The sequence below is a fragment of the Rutidosis leptorrhynchoides genome, chromosome 1 (assembly GCF_046630445.1).
Source record: "Rutidosis leptorrhynchoides isolate AG116_Rl617_1_P2 chromosome 1, CSIRO_AGI_Rlap_v1, whole genome shotgun sequence".
NCBI lineage: Eukaryota > Viridiplantae > Streptophyta > Magnoliopsida > Asterales > Asteraceae > Rutidosis > Rutidosis leptorrhynchoides.
The window spans coordinates 97,613,157-97,631,489 of NC_092333.1; the positions used below are offsets into that span (position 1 = coordinate 97,613,157).

The following is an 18,333-nucleotide window of genomic DNA, read 5'->3' on the forward strand; positions in this document are numbered from 1 at the left end:
GTGCATACGAGTAGAATTGTTGATGAAACTGAACGAGGATGTAATTGTAAGCATTTTTGTTAAGTAGAAGTATTTTGATAAGTGTCTTGAAGTCTTTAAAAAGTGTATGAATACATATTAAAACACTACATGTATATACATTTTAACTGAGTCGTTAAGTCATCGTTAGTCGTTACATGTAAGTGTTGTTTTGAGACCTTTAGGTTAACGATCTTGTTAAATGTTGTTAACCCAAAGTTTATAATATCAAATGAGATTTTAAATTATTACATTATCATGATATTATGATATCTTAATATATCTTAATATGATATATACATTTAAATGTCATTACAACGATAATCGTTACATATATGTCTCGTTTCGAAATCCTTAAGTTAGTAGTCTTTTTTTTACTTATGTAGTTCATTGTTAATACACTTAATGATATATTTAATTATCATATTATCATGTTATATATAATATAACAATGTATTAATATGCTTCATATATATTTAGTAAGACGTGGTTATAACGATAATCGTTATATGTATCGTTTCGAGTTTCATACGTCAATAGTCTCCTTTTTAAGTATATAACTTATTGTTACTATTTTTAATGAGATACTTGATGATCATTATATCATGTTAAACATATATATTTATTCATTTATGTATCATCATGTCATATATAACTTATAGCGTTCGTGAATCATTGGTCAAACTGGGTAATCAGACGTTTACAAAATTTCCGTTTCAATTAACCAAGTCTTAACAAATTTGATTGCTTAACATGTTGGAAACATTTAATCATGTAAATATAGTTTTCATTAAACATATAATCATATAAAGGTTCGGAAAAGTTCGGGTCACTACAAAAAAATGACCCACAACACGACAGGACGAACATCTAAGAATCCGACTCCGAGGACGCACAGGAAGAACAGCATGAGCAGCAATCATCTTCATCCTCGTCCTCTATCGAATTTTTCATCACATTATCTATGAAAAATCGATCCTGCCATCGAAAATTTTCCCGACGTTTACTATGCTTCATACTACTCCTTCTCCACACATGTTTAAAGAAATGACCTTTAAACAGGGATGGACATTTTTTCTCTTACCCTGAAAACGAGCTACAGCAGTAGACGATTGACGAGTGATAACCTCGTTTGAGTCGACACAAAATCTCACATATAACCTAGGGTCACCCGAAACATTATTAATCACATCTTGAGGAGGGTCCAACCCGTTTGAATTAGCATAGCCCACCGTAGCCTCATTAATCGGAGCTGGCCCATTAAGACTTTGATCATGCCCAATGCCAATTTGATTTTAAACTTGCATTGGGGCAGCTGAAATAGATTCCTTGGTACATTCAAACTCACGCATGCCCTTGAGACCTGCACCAATGTTGGAAGACTCAACATCTTCCTCTTTCTCTATCCTCGAAAACCGCACATCATTAACCACCGGAGAAACGTCGGGCACCAGATCCGGTGAGGAGACAGAGGCCGGAAACCCATCGGACGGAGATGGAATGAACTCCCCATCTTCAAGGTCAGCCACCTCCTCTGCTGACCCAACATCATCTTCATCTTGTTCAGACACTATTTCGCTGGTTTCAAAAGTTGTACCCACACCCGTCATCGATTTATTCGTCACATTAGAGCTTTTGTCCGACATCGATTGAAAGACATCCTTTTCCCCTTTACTCGACGGTTTCAAATCCCCCACGCTGGAGATGTCGTGGGGCTTCATCAAGGCATCTCCACAATCAGCCATTACCGGAGAATCATTAACATCAATCAACATCCATGAAACACGATCTTTGTTGAAGCTAAAAACAAGGTTGTGATTTCTCACCGACTCAGGTAGGTTAAAATCGAAAATTTTGTCTCCAATCTTAATTTCAATTCGATTATTAGCAGGAAAATGCAACGTCTTGGGATCGAGATTTGCAGATGGGATGTCAGTGTTAATGTTCCCCCATTTAACTGGGTTAGACTGGCCTCGGTTCCAAGGAGCCGGAGGAAAGTCTTCTATTCCATTAATGTTCGGGCAGGGCTCTTGATTTCTGCAGGAGGGAAGGTTATCCCTTTTCTTTTCACGACAACTGTAATGAGAACCTTCAGCACCTTCATTGTTCTTTTCCAAAGCCTTATAGGCACGAATCCATCGACCATTAACTTGGATGGAATTCAAGACCTTGGTGAAAGAATCGATCTCGGTAACACCTTCAAAACGAACATAACCAAATCGCTGACCACTCGACAATCTCTTCCGAGCGAAATAAACATCTCTAAGAACACCATAATTATCGTAGACTCTCCGGCAATCAACACGAGTCCAAGAGTCCGAGAAATTAAAAATCAAAAACGAAGTAACTCGAGAGTCACACGACGATGAAGACGATAAGCCATTGGGCTTCGACATATGGGTCATACCATCGTCAGCCAAGAGACTGGCCGGAAAGGATGGAGTAGACCGGAGTGGATGAAGTTGCCGGAGAAAAGGAAACGGCAGACAGAATGTGAAAAGTTGGAAGTTTTTTTTTTTTTTTTAATACTAAATAGATCTGAAACCGAGCAGATTATTTCAACGTGAATAGGCAGATGTAAAGAAATCTAATTAAAAGCAAACGTATTCAAATCTAATTAAAAAGCAGATGTATAAAGATACCTCCACTCCATCGGGACCAATCATTCTCATATATAAAATATCAAATATCTTATCCATTCGAGTATTCGACATCGAAATGGTTTACTAGAAGTATTGTGAAAGATATCCAAATATGAATCAAATTTCATAGAATCTCAGTTGTGTTTCGACCATACATAACGAACATACATAATGTACTCCGTGACGAGAATTGCGGAAAAGTTGAATTGCTACAAATTTATCCAACGATCGATCTTCCACCAAATACTAATGTAGTTTAAAAGTATTGGATGATTTTGCCGACGATGAATTTTTAATTGCTTCAAGGTACGATGTTGTTTTGCTATTTTCAAGCAATTGAAAAGATACGGCATGTTTACTGTCACACCCCACCTAAACCGTTGTGACGTGGCGTGATATCAAGAGGCCCAAACTTGGTTAACGCTCACTACATGAGACAGTTTAATAAAAATGCATTCATTAAAAAGTTTTTAATATTTAAAGTGACCAACATGTTAAAACGAGGCCTAGTTGCAGGTACACAAGAATTACACCTTCTTCTTCACTTGAGCTCCCTCTCACTAGAAACCCTTTCTCACTATAACTTGAAGTATTTTGTATAAGTGAAATGGAAAAACAAAGTCTACATATTTGTTTTTGGGCTTGAACTCGTCCATGCATAATTACACAATACACCTACAAGTTACAAACTTTACAAAAACTGCACAGAACTTCTAGCTATCTGCGCGACACGCAGGTACCCGGCGCGGCGCGCCTTAAGCCTTTCAGGCAAACCAGGGTGTTACATTAGAGCTAAGGCAAACATTGTGACCATGAATATCCTTCTTAACCCGAACCAATTCAAGATTTTGACGGATCTATATCGTCAGTTTTGTATAAGCGCCAACTGAATGCTTTTAAGTTACCGACATCTAATCCAACATTCATACACGAGGCAAAAATATTATCTCATTTAATCATTGACATCTTTCTCGAGTTACTAATGCCACAACTATGTTCTATAGTAAACATGATTACTCGAATGAACTTTGATTTTTTTTTCATATTACGAGTTCAGTCCCCAAACTTTTTCTTACTTTAATAGTCCTCGACTCCTTTGGTTTCTAATTCTTGCGTGGACAATCCATGAGGCTGACAACAATTAGAAAAATCATTAAGCCATATCACATGCATCACGTGAGGGTAATCCGCTATTGTATATTTTATTACATGCGGATTCGCTGGATTAGTTTGACACTCGTTAGTAAATTTATGTAAAAGTGTCTTATTACATCCGGATGGACCACACGTACGAACACCTTTTGAAGATGACATGCCAAATTTCCCAAATTTATCTTGATTGCTCTATGGGATATTGGACAGTTTATAACATAACAAAGAGGGAAACAAATTCAAATGACGAAAAATGTTATAATGATATAGTTCAAACTTAGCAAGAGGCAAAATTCAAAAGGTAATACCAATCTTTCTAGCAAAATAAGATAGGTAAAATCTATTAATTCACAATAAGCCAACTGTTATACATATAGTACCAAAACGAATTTTGAATAGCTATTAAACGAATCATGATACAAATAAAAATAAATGTGTTCATACCTGAGAATAAACAATAGGATTTTCATCAACACATGATGAGCCGAGTCTCGTATTTAACATGATTCCTTAACACAGATTCGCCGTATACACGTCGTCTGTTTCCGAGGGTACAACGACCGAAGCAGTAGTACTGCCGGAGATGAAGCTTGCCTGAAAATGCAGAAGTTAAGAATGTGTTTTTGATGTGCTTTCCTTGTGGATGATCTCAAATGGTGAATATGGTGTCCTATTTATACACCAATTATTAATGACAATTTAATCGTTATTATTTCGTTACCATTATTAAGAGTCGCATTATAGGAAATGATTGGGGTGAAATCTGCATCATAAACAACCCTGGTAGGTAAACCAAACACACTTAAACTAACGGGTCACGGGTCAAAACCAAACCCATGGTCGGATGCGAATCTGACCCAAGACAAACCATTTTTCTCTTAGTTCCAACATCAACTACCTCACTTTAAAGCACGATATCTTATTCATCACAACATAACTTTGGACATATAATATACTGTTGCGAAGCCCTTGTCAAGAGCTACGTAACCATCTATATAATCATATAAAGTTCTAAAATGATGATGTCATCATTAAGCTAATTATCCTTTAATTTTCATAATGATGATGTCATAATTATATATTAATTTAATTAAAAAATAATACGAAATCTTTTATAAAAGAAAATACTAATCTCTCATAAATTGTAATTTTAATTTTTCAAAAAAAATTAAAAGATATTTATTATTACTAATAATTATTATTATTATTATTAAAAATATAAATACTCAACTTTGAGCGAACTTTATTATTATTATTTACTTTTAACATAATAATTATTATAATTATAATTATTATATTATTAATATTCAAATATGAAATATTTTTACGAAATTAATTACGTTACATATGTATGCGAAAATACATGTCTTTATATATTTGTAAAAACAGCGACAAGTTTCTTAGTCAAACGGATCATTAAAATAAATGATTTTAACATTTACATTCACTTAATACCTAAAACATGTCATTAAATTGTATCGTTTAAACAAACCCGTGATTTCACGGGTCATTTTACTAGTATCATATATCACTCATAAATATCATATATACATTTACATATTTAGGTCTAAAGTTTGAAAAAATTGCACTAGAAAAGCAATATTTTCCAACACCAACAGGGTAAAGAAATTATCTCAATCTAGACAAGGCTACGAGACAATCATATATTTTTTTAGTTTTCTTATACTTGTGAGTTGCGAGTGTTCTACAATTTCTTCACCTTCATTATACGAATATACATAAAGTTAAAGTATTTGATAACCAGATTACTTCGGTATTACCTTCTTGATTTTTTTTTTTAAACAATACCAAATGAATACCAAGAAAAAAAATTAGAGATCTAACATTCAAATAATAGCTATTTAAACATTTAACCATAAACCTAAAATAATAAAATAAAGTAACAATGTATGAACTTTTTGCTCTTTAAAATTTCAAAGTTTCATTTCAATGTACATGAACCCGTTTTCGCATTATCCTAGAAAACCAAAGTTTATTTTTTTCATAGATAAATATATTAAAAGGAACTCACTAACAAGCAGTTAGAAGAGGGATTACCAACAGCTTGAAAAAACAAGTTTGTACTAAAGTAAATAAGAAAAACTGTTAATGCGTACTCTTTTTGAAAACCGAAACTTATTTCAAAAAGTTTCTAACATACTCAAAGATTGATAATATAATAGTAGTAATCAAGAAAATTAACCAAAATGTTAAATTCCTAGTTATGCAATTAAGTATAAGTAATAAGAAAAGCTTTCATCTTGTAATTCACTTGTTTAATCAAATAGAAGAAAGAAATAATACTTGAGAAGTTCGAATTGATTATTCTAAGAGGAATGGATACAGATATAAGGTTTAAGCAATTTTTTCTATCTTATTAGTAAAGCCTAAACGTCCTTATTGAAGCCCAGCTAACGAGAAATCAAAGCGATACGCACCTTTCCTACTGTTAGAATTGAAATATAAGAGAATACCTTTCTTTCTCAAAGCAAACTTCATTCCCTTCTTTCTTTAGAAAGATTGGGATTAGCCTGCTCGACTAATATAATAGAAACAAAGAGATGATTGATTGTAGTTCAAAGTGTATTTTATTAGAGAATGTTATTATAGTCCAAGTATTTTGGTTGGTAGAGTAGATATAATAATATCAGTTAATCGATATATAATTATATGGTTGAGATCAATGTTAAAAGATGATCATATTTTCAATTGACTACTTATTCAAAGTCTATTATCTTTTACTTATATTATAATAAAAAAATTTGAAAATTTATATTATATTATAGAGATATATGGTATGTTTAGACAAAACTAGTTAGTGCTTATAGCTGAAGTTGGAACTAGAACTTATTTTTAAAGCTGAAAATTGGAGCTTATTATATTTAAGTATATGATAAAGTAGTTGAAGCTTAGTATTGTGAGACTTAAAAGTAATTAAGTATGACATATAAAATTATACTTCGTATAATAAAAGGGTGTTATAGTACTCGTAATATTGATATCATAAGCTCTATTTTCATAGAAAATGCTACTTTTAAGAGTTTCTTTTTTTAGAGCTTATCTTTTTTACAAGGTCTACATTTTTCTAAAAAAAATATATTTTAGAGCTTTGAAAGTATAAACTTAAATTCCTATAAACTCTCGTAGTGCTGCTCATAAGATCCACTCATCCCCTTACGTGCTTGTATCACCTATAATATAAATTCGAAATGATTTATATCTATTTGTACGCCTCGATTACAATATAAAAGTTGAATCAATGAGTAAAGTTAGTGGATGTTTGACTTAGCGTTTTGAAAATTGATTATGCATTTTAAATAATTATAATTAAATAATCAGCTGTTTCAAAACATGATTTTGTTAAATGGTGTTTGGATTTGATTATGCTGTTTGATATCGCAATAATCAGATAATCAGTTTTTAAGTGTTTGGGTAAATCAAATTATTTGACAACAAAACATTTAAAAATACCAAAAGGGGTATTCATTTTAAATAATTAAATAAACATTTATTTCATAAATTATAATAAGTATTTTTTTCATAAATTATATAATTCGTTACTTATATATACGCTACCAATGTATAGTTTGTAAACATTTTCATTACCGCTCAAATAAAAATAAACATACATTTATTATACTTATAAAGTCCAAAAGTGTAATAAAAATAATAGTAGATCTACACAATTATTCGAAACTGAAGTAGTACCGATATATACATAAAATAAAAAAAAACCTTTCACTTCGATCTCATAAGATTTCTTGCAATTTCATCTCTTACTACACTCATATATAGATCATTGACTCTACGGCTTGTACCTGGTTCTTCAAGAGTCATAGTGGTGCTAGTAGATGACTCAATATTAAACTCTTGAGTTGGACGATAATTTTCTTGTTGTGCCGTATTAAATGATTTATCAAAGTGACCATTCATCCTAATATAGTTGTGAATTGCCATAAATGCTATCACGATATTCACTTGTGTTTTATAGTAATTTACATGCATATCTTTTAATATTACCCATCTTGCCTTCCATACTCCAAATGTACGTTCAATCACATTTCTAAACGATGAGTGATGGTAGTTAAATGTCTCCTTCGTTCCTTTAGGAGCACGTTGAGCAGCATTTTTAGCACGACGAAAATCTGAAATATGATAACGAATACTGTTTCCTTTGTACGAAGCAAGATACCCTCTAGTATTTGGATACCCAACATCAACAACATAGTACTTATCTGTTACATATTATAATATAAAGCATTATTACATACATAAATAAAATAAAAATCGAAACAACAAAAACTTATAAAAATATTGCATCACTTCTAACCTCCCGTTGGACGCGGAAAATTCACTTATGATCTTCGTAAAGCTTCTAGAATAATTCTTGTATCGTGTGCGGTGCCTTCCCAACCGGCCCAAGCAAATGTTAAACACATGTTAAAATCACATGTCGCCATAATATTTTGGGTCGCGTATCTTTTTCTCCCGATATATTTTACTTGTTCATGCTCTCGAACAGACGCTCTAACATGTGTGCCATCAATAGCTCCAATACAATCCTATAAATATAAAATATTAATTAATTACTTAAACTACCTCGTAGATAAGATACAACTGAAATATCAAATGAGCTATATTACACACCTTGAAGATGGGATAGTAGCGTGAATTGTTTAAAAGTTGCGGAGATACTTCTTCGTTGTAACGTGTATTTGGCTTAATAATGTCTCCGCTAAGCTTAAGCACCGCTTTTAAAATCATGTGAAAATGTCGATGAATAGTTTCTCCTGAATGATTAAAAGTTTCTTGAGCTAATCTATTTCCGCATCCATGTACTAGTATTAGCAAAAATATACCAATAGACTCCTCAACAATTGATACATTACGAGTTGGCTTTACACCGTAACGCATTTTAAGATCAAAACATAAGCTCTTGAACACATCGATATTTAGCCTAAAATCCTCATAACATCTTCGAGGATGGCCATTTAGTATTTCGTGCATAAAAATATTGCCTGTGCGACAAGAGGTGCGACAAGGGATACGAGTCTTATCCAAAATATAGTCTAGCTCAAAGAATCTATAGATATTGATTGGTCACTATCATTGACACATGAGAGAAAATTAATAAATTAATGGAGGTAATAGGAAAAGAAGAAAAATAATCTTACCTCAAGTGTAGAGTTGCAGAGCAGGAAAATAGCAGCCGCTGCCAAGAGTAACTTTTAGGGTTCCGTACGTTATTAAACTATGTATAAGGGTATAAAGGTACATAAACTTGCGGAAAATTTTATAGAAAAGCACATGTTGGTTGAATGTTGGTTAATGAACTAAACGACAAACTTAAGTATGATGATTAACCAAATAATATGTTTTGATGATGACACATACATATGCATAAGTGATGACTGACATCTTAACATAAAACATGCAAGGTCACTAATTCATACTTTATCTTGCAAACGACCAAGTCAAACATAGCTTAAAGAATGAAATTAAAAGATCAACTAAATACACGATCAAGGTACGGTCGACCGCACAGCCAGTCGCAGAACCCCAAACTGAATTGCAACGCAGTTTTGTGAAAACAAGTTGCATGGTCGTCACCACGGTCAACCGCAGTGCGACCGCAGTTTTCTCTGTTACCAATTTTGACCAAATAAATTTTGATTAGTTCCCGACATCTATAATTCATGAAACCTTTCTCAACATGCTTAGAATAGATGCCTTCTCCATACTCAATTGAGTTTTGGTCATAAAAACACTAATTGTGGTTAATTACGCCTAATGACATCTTAATGACAAATTAACCAAGATTAGGCATAACACATAAGTGTTAATCAACAACTTGTGATATTAATTCTTATCTAGACATCCTTAGTATGATCATCAAGTACCAATACACTTAAGCCAATGTCACTAGAATAATAATTGTTATTAAAAATGACTTAGTGATTAATTAAGGCTAAATGAGAAATAATGCTCTCAAGTGTAACTAGTAAAGACTTGTAATCCTAAAATACACTTAGATACATTTAGGATGGTCACCAAGTCTCAACTAGAGATTGATCTTCCCTTGTGAATGTGTTGGACATTAATGTGTGCTTACACATTAATCAAACAATATGTTATATTGCAATTAAACTTGTTAAAATCTTGAATTATAAGTTGTGCAAATATCTTTGATGTCTCTACATACTTCATGATTATCTTATAAAGACATCATTCAATTAATCTCTACCTAAACCCAAATGGAACATGATTTATGATTAATTGAAATTAGAAAGTTAACGACATAGTGACTAGTCTTTAGAATTGAACCAAATGCATTAATGTGACTAACTAAGTCTTGACCAAACTGAGATTTCCCAAAATATCAATAAAGACACTTCTTCAAGAATGTTGGGGTTACCACTTTTGGAATTTAAGTCACTTTCATGCAATAAGACCAAATCTCACACACTTAATGCATATAGTACTTGTATAAGATGTTTGGTTTCTTTTGCAGGTGCTAGAAGGAGTAAAGGTGCCAAAATGTGATGTTCAAATTTGAGTCAAACGGCTATACAACGGATACTAAATTTGGACTGGAGCACGCACGGTCGAACTACGGTCGACCGTGCTGGCAACCATGTGTCAACGGCTATTTTTTGAATCCCACTATAAGAGGCAAACATTAAAGAGCATTTGAAGCTGGCCCTCTTGCATATTTCAAAGGCTTATTTTCAGAGATCACAAGGGCTCTAACTACTACTCAAATGTGATCAAGCAAGAGAAGATTCTATGATCTTATAGATATAGAATTTGGTTGTTGTAAACTTACTAATCAAAATCATTAATCTTGTGAGTTTACTTAGTGCAATGTATGTCCTAGTATTGTCTTAGGATCATCATTACAAAGTGTACAAGTCTTGTAACTTCAATTAGTAGAAACATAGGCTAGCTTAGTGATCTACTTCCTTAAAGGGACTTAGGAAGTTGATTAATCTTATTTGGAGATTAATACTTGTCCAAGGTGAAGACAAGTTGATCTAGGTTGGAGTTGATTTTTCAAAGGGATAGAAAGATTAGGTTTGTTGTCTACCAAAGAAGTTGAAGACTTGTAAATCGGATCTCCACCAGGTTTGGAGAAAAGTGCTTAGTGAAGCAACAAATTCCGATTAGTGTAATCAGGGATTGGATTAAGGTGGATTAGTTAACATCCACCCGAACCACTATAAATCCTTGTGTCTATGTTCTTTACATTACTTCATTTATCATTTTGAACATATACACTACACACATCAAGTTTGAGTTGAATTGGTTGATCAAAGTTAATCGAATTTGGTGATCAATCAAAAAAGTGTTAAAAACGTATCAAGTAACTATTCACCCCCTCTAGTTACTTACAGCACGATTGCACTGCGACAACCTCTTTCTTACTTTTTGTTTTCTGCATTTTGGAGCTAAAAAAAATGTGAATAATCAAGTTCACCACAAATAACTTATTTGCGATTTGTAAACACGATAATTAACAAATCAAGCTCAAGTCGCCGAGCCAAACACCCCCATAGTCTTTTTACTTATCCCATATCATCTATAGTTAATATTAAAATCCTATAATGATGATGTCATTATTAGGTTAATTCTTTTGTTAAAAAGATCAAAAAAAAAAAATTTAAGCATGGTGGGTGATGTCATTAACCTAAATAATTTTGAATTATAATTAAATCTTATTACTTAATTATTATTATTAAATCTTATTAATAAATTTTTTTTTTTTTAAAGGCAAGTTGTTGGTATCGAATACTCTCATTTGCCACGCACGCACGTCCGTCGGGCAGGAAACCCAAACCGCATTACAGGAATCCGAACCTTATACCAATACTAAAACTAGGCAGAAGGAAACCAATACTAAATTTATATTTTAATTTACACTTTTAAAATAAAATGACAATCAATATTATCTCTTATGATTGGATGTGGATTGTTTAATATGCATTTTAGGTGTTTGATGAAATGTTCAACTGACGAGTTTCTTAGTCGGACTCTGTGGTTCCACGGGTCATTAAACTAAATTACTTTAGCATTTACGTTCACTTAATACCTAAAACATATCATTAAACTGTTTCGTTTAAACAAACTCGTGGTATTAAACTAAATGAATTTAGTATTTACGTTCACTTAATATCTAAAACATATCATTAAAATGTTTCGTTTAAACAAAATCGTGGTTGTACGGGTCATTTCACTAGTATAATTATAATTTTGAAAAGATTTTTTTTTTTTTTTTGTAAGCGTGTTATAGTCAGAATGTAAAAGTAAAATGTTACTATTGTTTTTGTTTAAAAAGGATTGTATAATCATAAAATAATCATTCGATATTATGAAAGTAACTACAAACCAACTAAGTTGTAGTCCACCAAAATCCTTGACTTCTAAGAAAACACATAATTTTGGTCTCTTTTCTAGAAGTGGAAAAATAATTATTAGTCAATTATAATTGACAAGTACAATTATAAGTCATAGATGTGATGGCAACCTTTTCAAGAATGCCCATAGTGCTCCATAACGTAGTCAAATAATCTTAAATTATCATTCATTACCCAACAAACACCAAAAACAACACACACCCATTGTCTGTTATTTCAGAAAGATTTTGAAAGCAAAACTCCAAAATAGTTTCATACATGGGAGTACAATAGACAGTGGCGGAACCAGCATGGGGGGGGCGGCATATGCCCCCAGTCGATTTGCAATTTTTAGTGTAAAAATTTTGAGTTTTTCGATTTTGTCCCCCGTGAAAAAAATATTTTGCCCCAAAACCACCATATTTTGTCCCAAAACCTCCGTATTTTGCCCCAAAACCTTCATATTTTGCCTAAAAACCACCACATTTTGCTCAAAAATCACCATATTTTTCCCCAAAACCTCTATATTTTACCAAAAAAAAATTGATACGCTTTAAAAAAAATTTCGCCCCGAGTGAAAAAAATTCCTGTTTTCGCCACTGACAATAGACCGGGCCAGAGTCACCATGAGGCAGTCGGAGTCAGCCTTCTCTAGTGACAATTTTATCGAGTTCAATTTTAAAGTCATAAAATTACAGAAAGAAAATTTTTTGCCAATAAGAGAAATACTCCGTCAATGATGTTTGCAATGGTAAAGAAGATAAAAAAGAATTAACAATAAAAAGACGAGAAAGAGGGGTAATTTATGTGTGTAAATACGTCTAATCAAGATTAGACTTTTACAAGCTCATATTCAAACTTTTCAAGTTACCTATAAGTTGAACGAATACTACTTATAATTTCAACGTTTAAAATGAAACAAAACAAAATATACGAGTCAAAATGGTATGCAAAAATCAAATGACTTACTTCGTATATCCTAGCGTTATTCGAGAAGCCTTTCCACCAAAAAGGTTAGAGATTCAAGCCATATTAGTAGATTAACAAGTGTTGGATGAGTGAGTTGTCGTTCTGTAAAATTGGTATTCAAAAATAAAAGAAGTTGGTACTCGCTATTACTAACATATAAACCGTTATGATATTGTGAAGAACATACATCATCTCAACTAATAAGTTACGGAGTATTTGTTACAATTGGATTTCTATTTCTATGTGTTGTATTCTTTTGGTTTGTTTCATTAATTGGTAAAATAATTCTGTTTTATTGAAATTATTACTCCTTTTTTTTTTTTTTTTTTTTTTTTTTTTTTGAGAAAAAAAAAAAAAGAGACTGTGACATAGAGTAACATGGGATATAGTACGGAGTATAAATTAAAAAAATTACTGGACGATATGACATTACATAAATAGTGTACAAAAGTTTGACCTTTTAGACTAAAATCCTTTTTGGGTTTACATTTACAACAATCCAATTGAAACAAGTTTGAACCTTTGACACCAAACCAAACAATCATAACCTCGTCAGATCCGTCCTCTTGTCTTGCTGGGTCCTATACATATCCATCTGCTTTCTCTTCTTTTTTTTATTTTTTCTTTTGTCTGCCCAAAAATTTATTTATTTCCCAGACATATACATATACACATAAATATATCTATCATATCTTATATGTATATGTAGGTCCAAACACTGAAACACACAAGGGTTTAGTGCAGTTAGTCTAGGTTTGAACTTGATTGGTGAGTGTGAATTGCAACTCTTTCAAGATTTTTTTTCTCATTATTCTTAAAGATAAAAACTTTAATCTTCTGAATCAATTAATTTTCCCTTTTTTACTCCCCAAAAAAGGGTTTCTGTCAATTTTCAAATCTATTTCCAAAATAGCAAAAGCTTACCTTTTTACTAAACTTTCACCACTTTAAACATAAATGATTAGGGTTGTCTACATCTTCACATTCAAAGTGAATCCCAGGTCTGAATGATGTATCCATGTGGATTCATGTAACAGTTGACTTTTTGTTGACCATGGCAGATTAACAAGATTGAAGATTTGGGGTTTCAAGATTTTTCGATTTTTTGTGGGTGTTACTTTCATTGAGCAAGTGGGGTTTGGTTTAATTGTGAAAAGATTCAATCTTTGTGGGTGATTTGATTATTTACATGGCTACAAAGCAAGTAAGAGTTTAAATTTCTTTCTTTGTTTTTCTTCAGATCTGGAATTTTATAATATGGACAATTAATTAGAAGATTCCTTGTGTATGCAATTGATTCTTTAGATCTGTAATGCCATTGGCCTCTACGTTTGTTAATTGCCCCAAGATCCTTACACCCAATTCATGGTTTTAATTTCTCGTTCTTGAAAAGAGTTATTTTATTTTAGTTTCATATTATAAATTTATATTTATTGATTCTATATATCTTATTCATTGTTTTTAGCTTTTATGCAATTGTTGGGTTCCTCTTCTTTTGAAACAGTATGAATCTAAATTTATTTAATCATTGATTGATTAATGCCATGAAAGATTTTAATTGTATGCATTTTGATGTTAGAACCATCTTACTAGTTATTTATGTAGCTATTAGTTAAATAGTATGCAAGTTATGTTTTATGAAATCAAAGTGCCTGTGATGCAGTTTAGACCAAAAATATTGACGCATTCAATTAATTTTCAGATGATTGGAACTAGTTCTAAGAGGTATTGATTATACCGAAAATGGACATACGAGACGAAAGCTCAAGACTTGGATCAACTTTGAGGAATTTATCATCTTCATCGTCGGTATTTTTTTCAGCAAATCAATCACCATTTTTCTCTCCAAGAACATCGTCTTTGCAGCCATCTGACGGTACAATTTTAAAAAATTGAAGCCGAATTAATATTTTTATTCTTATGTTCAATGTCAAATTTATAACGATAGCTACATTCAACTTTCAGAGGTGCACGCGGCGGCAACTACATCGAGTGATCGACAAAACTTCGAGCTCATAACCTCCTCAACTGGCCTATCCTCCAGCAACCCATTACCATATGCCACCTGTCATGAAAATGAAGCTTTTGACCCAAGAGAAAAGTCAAAGAAAGTCCCTCGAAGTCCAATTTCGTCATATACACAACCATCAACCTCTTACTGTCCAACTAGATTAAGGAGCTTCGATGTGTACATAGGATTTCATGGAAAGAAGCCGTTATTGTTACGTTTTGTTAATTGGTTGCGAGCGGATTTAGAAGTACAAGGATTAAGTTGCTTTGTTACAGATAGAGCAAAATGTAGAAATTCACGAAAACATAACAATGTCGAAAAAGCCATGGACGCTTCGACGTTTGGGGTTGTTATATTAACTAGAAAATCGTTTAGGAACCCGTATACTATTGAAGAATTAAGATTCTTTGCGAGTAAGAAGAATTTGGTCCCGGTTTATTTTGATGTGGGCCCCGATGATTGTCTTGTTAGAGATATAGTTGAGAGACGAGGAGAGACATGGGAACGATATGGTGGCGAGTTATGGCTTCTTTACGGTGGGTTAGAAAATGAATGGAGAGAAGCGGTCAACGGGTTGACCCGTGTCGATGAATGGAAACTCGAGGCCCGTGACGGAAAATGGCGGGATTGTATTCTTCGAGCTGTGACCCTTTTGGCGTTGAGGTTAGGCCGAAGAAGCGTTGTTGATAGATTGACAAAATGGCGGGAAAAAGTTGAAAACGAGGAGTTCCCGTATCCGCGTAACGAGAATTTTATCGGGAGAAAAAAGGAACTTTCGGAGCTCGAATTCATGCTTTTTGGCGATGTTATCGGGGATAGGGAACGGGATTATTTCGAACTTAAAGCGAGACCAAGAAGAAAGAACTTGATTCATAGTTGGGGTAGGAGTAATTCGATAGACGAACGTAGAAGAGAACTGAAAACCGAACCGAGAAGTAGTAGAAGACGAAAAGGGAAAGAACCGGTGGTTTGGAAGGAATCGGAGAAGGAAATCGAGATGCAAAATACCGATTTTATCCCGAAACCGAAACCCGGGAGGCGAAAAAGGGCTGTGAAAGTTGTGTACGGAAAAGGGATTGCGTGTATATCGGGCGACTCAGGTATTGGTAAAACCGAGTTACTTCTTGAATTCGCTTATAGATTTCATCAAAGGTATAAAATGGTGTTATGGATCGGGGGCGAAAGTAGATACATTCGACAAAATTATTTAAATTTATGGTCTTTTTTAGAAGTTGATGTCGGAATCGAATCTGGTTTAGAGAGAAGCAGGACGAAAAGCTTCGAAGAACATGAAGAAACTGCTGTGGCTAGAATCCGAAAGGAGCTAATGAGAAACATTCCGTTTTTGGTAATAATAGATAATTTAGAATCCGAAAAAGATTGGTGGGATCATAAACACGTAATCGATCTTCTTCCCCGTTTTGGTGGAGAAACGCACGTTCTTATATCCACTCGAATCTCAGAGTTAATGAATATGGAACCGTTACGTCTTTCATACTTATCGGGAGTCGAAGCGATGTCTTTAATGCAAGGAAACGTAAACGATCGTGCGGGTCCTGTTTCCGAAATCGACGCATTACGTATTATCGAAGAAAAACTCGGGAGGTTGACTTTAGGGTTATCTATTGTTGGTGCGGTTTTATCTGAGCTTCCTATAACACCGAGTCGATTATTGGATACAATTAACCGAATGCCTTCAAATGGACGAGAACGAGAAAGTAATTCGTTAAGACGAAACATGTTTCTCTTGCAGCTAATCGAGGTTTGTTTCTCGATATTCGATCACGCTGATGGCCCACGAAGCTTAGCAACACGAATGGTTCTTGCTAGTGGCTGGTTCGCACCTGGGTCAACCCCAGTTTCATTACTGGCTCTTGCCGCTAAACGGGTCCCAGAAAAACATCACCGGACTCGACTATGGCAAAAGATTTTGAGGTCCTTAACCTGCGGATGTTCGTCTTTATATGACAAGAAATCTGAAACCGAAGCGTGTTCTGTTTTGTTACGGTTCAACCTTGCTCGAGCCTGCACTAAAGACGGTTACATCCGGTTTAACCATCTGGTTAGAATGTATGCACGAAAAAGAAGCGTTCCTGGGACCGCTCAGGCAGTGGTTCAAACAATCTTGACCCGAGGTACAATTATTAATCATTCGGACCATATTTGGGCTGCGTGTTTTTTGTTATTAGGGTTTGGATCCGATCCAGTTGTTATTGATATCAAAGCTTCTGAATTGCCGTTTTTGGTTAAGGAAGTAATTTTACCGCTTGCGATAAGAACGTTCATTCGATTTTCACGTTGTACGGCCGCTTTAGAACTACTACGATTGTGCACAAATGCGCTTGAAGCTGCTGACGAGGCGCTAGTTGCACCTGTTGAAAAATGGTTGGATAAATCGTTGTGTTGGAAACCGATTCAAACGGATGCTCAATTAAACCCTAGTTTATGGCAAGATTTAGCGCTTTGTAGAGCAACTGTTCTTGAAGTTAGAGCGAAGTTGATGCTAAGAGGAGGACAATTTGATATCGGAGATGATTTAATTCGTAAAGCGATTTTTATTAGGAGTTCGATTTGTGGTGAAGATCATCCTGATACGGTATCTGCGCGCGAAACGCTTAGTAAACTTACGAGACTTTTAGCGAATGTTCAAATGCATACGTCGCCGTAGATTTATACAGAAATTGTTACAATAAATCTTTATTCTTTTTTTTTTTTTCTTTTCTGAATTTAGAGGAATTTTATACCATTTTTGAGTATGTGAGCTGCATTTACAGTTATGTGTCGCCAGTTTTTTGTGTTGGAACTTATTTGTATCTGCAGATGACTTTCAAGAATGCTAATTAAATGAAGGTAATTTAATTTAATGATTCTTGAAATGAAATTTCTAAGTTTGAAGATTACATTCTTGAAGTGACCATGTTTGATCATATATAATTAAAATAACAGCTTTTAACTGAATTTGTAGAAACTTATAGCATTTTTATTGTATTTGAGCTTAGTATGTAGTCCTATTTTGCTAACTATAGAAGCAGTTGCAATAGGTCTTTTGTACTCGGTCTTAATCGATGCTGAGTTCTGATGATTGAGGGACTTAACCGGGGGATTATCACCAAAATGCCCAAATATTTTGGTCCCCTTGCACCAGAGC

The 18,333-nt window shown here is 33.7% G+C and overlaps 2 protein-coding genes and 1 long non-coding RNA gene across 3 annotated transcripts; 1 reads left to right on the plus strand and 2 right to left on the minus strand.

Moving 5' to 3' along the window:
* Positions 1 to 3,304: 3,304 nt before the first annotated feature.
* Positions 3,305 to 6,398, minus strand: LOC139863362 (uncharacterized). The gene is made up of 3 exons (XR_011764423.1): positions 6,287 to 6,398; positions 4,257 to 4,406; positions 3,305 to 3,791 (listed from the first exon to the last, which is right to left on the minus strand). It is a non-coding gene; the product is annotated as an uncharacterized lncRNA (long non-coding RNA).
* A 1,152-nt stretch (positions 6,399 to 7,550) lies between these two features.
* Positions 7,551 to 8,726, minus strand: LOC139887553 (uncharacterized). Its single transcript, XM_071870651.1, has 3 exons — positions 8,460 to 8,726; positions 8,263 to 8,374; positions 7,551 to 8,047 (listed from the first exon to the last, which is right to left on the minus strand). The coding sequence occupies exons 1-3, from the start codon at positions 8,724 to 8,726 to the stop codon at positions 7,551 to 7,553; spliced, it is 876 nt and encodes a 291-aa protein (XP_071726752.1).
* Positions 8,727 to 13,816: 5,090 nt separating this feature from the next.
* On the plus strand, positions 13,817 to 18,030 carry LOC139863368 (uncharacterized). The gene is made up of 4 exons (XM_071852007.1): positions 13,817 to 13,942; positions 14,236 to 14,378; positions 14,877 to 15,050; positions 15,140 to 18,030. Exons 3-4 carry the CDS (start codon positions 14,918 to 14,920, stop codon positions 17,851 to 17,853), a joined length of 2,847 nt encoding a protein of 948 aa, XP_071708108.1. The 5' UTR covers positions 13,817 to 13,942; positions 14,236 to 14,378; positions 14,877 to 14,917; the 3' UTR covers positions 17,854 to 18,030.
* Positions 18,031 to 18,333: the final 303 nt, after the last annotated feature.

Coding starts and splice junctions, on each gene's coding strand:
- LOC139863368 (XM_071852007.1), top strand. CDS start 14,918: ATGGACATACGAGACGAAAGCTCAAGACTTGGATCAACTTTGAGGAAT. Junction 15,051..15,139: donor GTCTTTGCAGCCATCTGACG/GTACAATTTTAA, acceptor TTCAACTTTCAG/AGGTGCACGCGGCGGCAACT.
- LOC139887553 (XM_071870651.1), bottom strand. CDS start 8,726: ATGCGTTACGGTGTAAAGCCAACTCGTAATGTATCAATTGTTGAGGAG. Junction 8,375..8,459: donor GCTACTATCCCATCTTCAAG/GTGTGTAATATA, acceptor TTATATTTATAG/GATTGTATTGGAGCTATTGA. Junction 8,048..8,262: donor CCAAAATATTATGGCGACAT/GTGATTTTAACA, acceptor AATATGTAACAG/ATAAGTACTATGTTGTTGAT.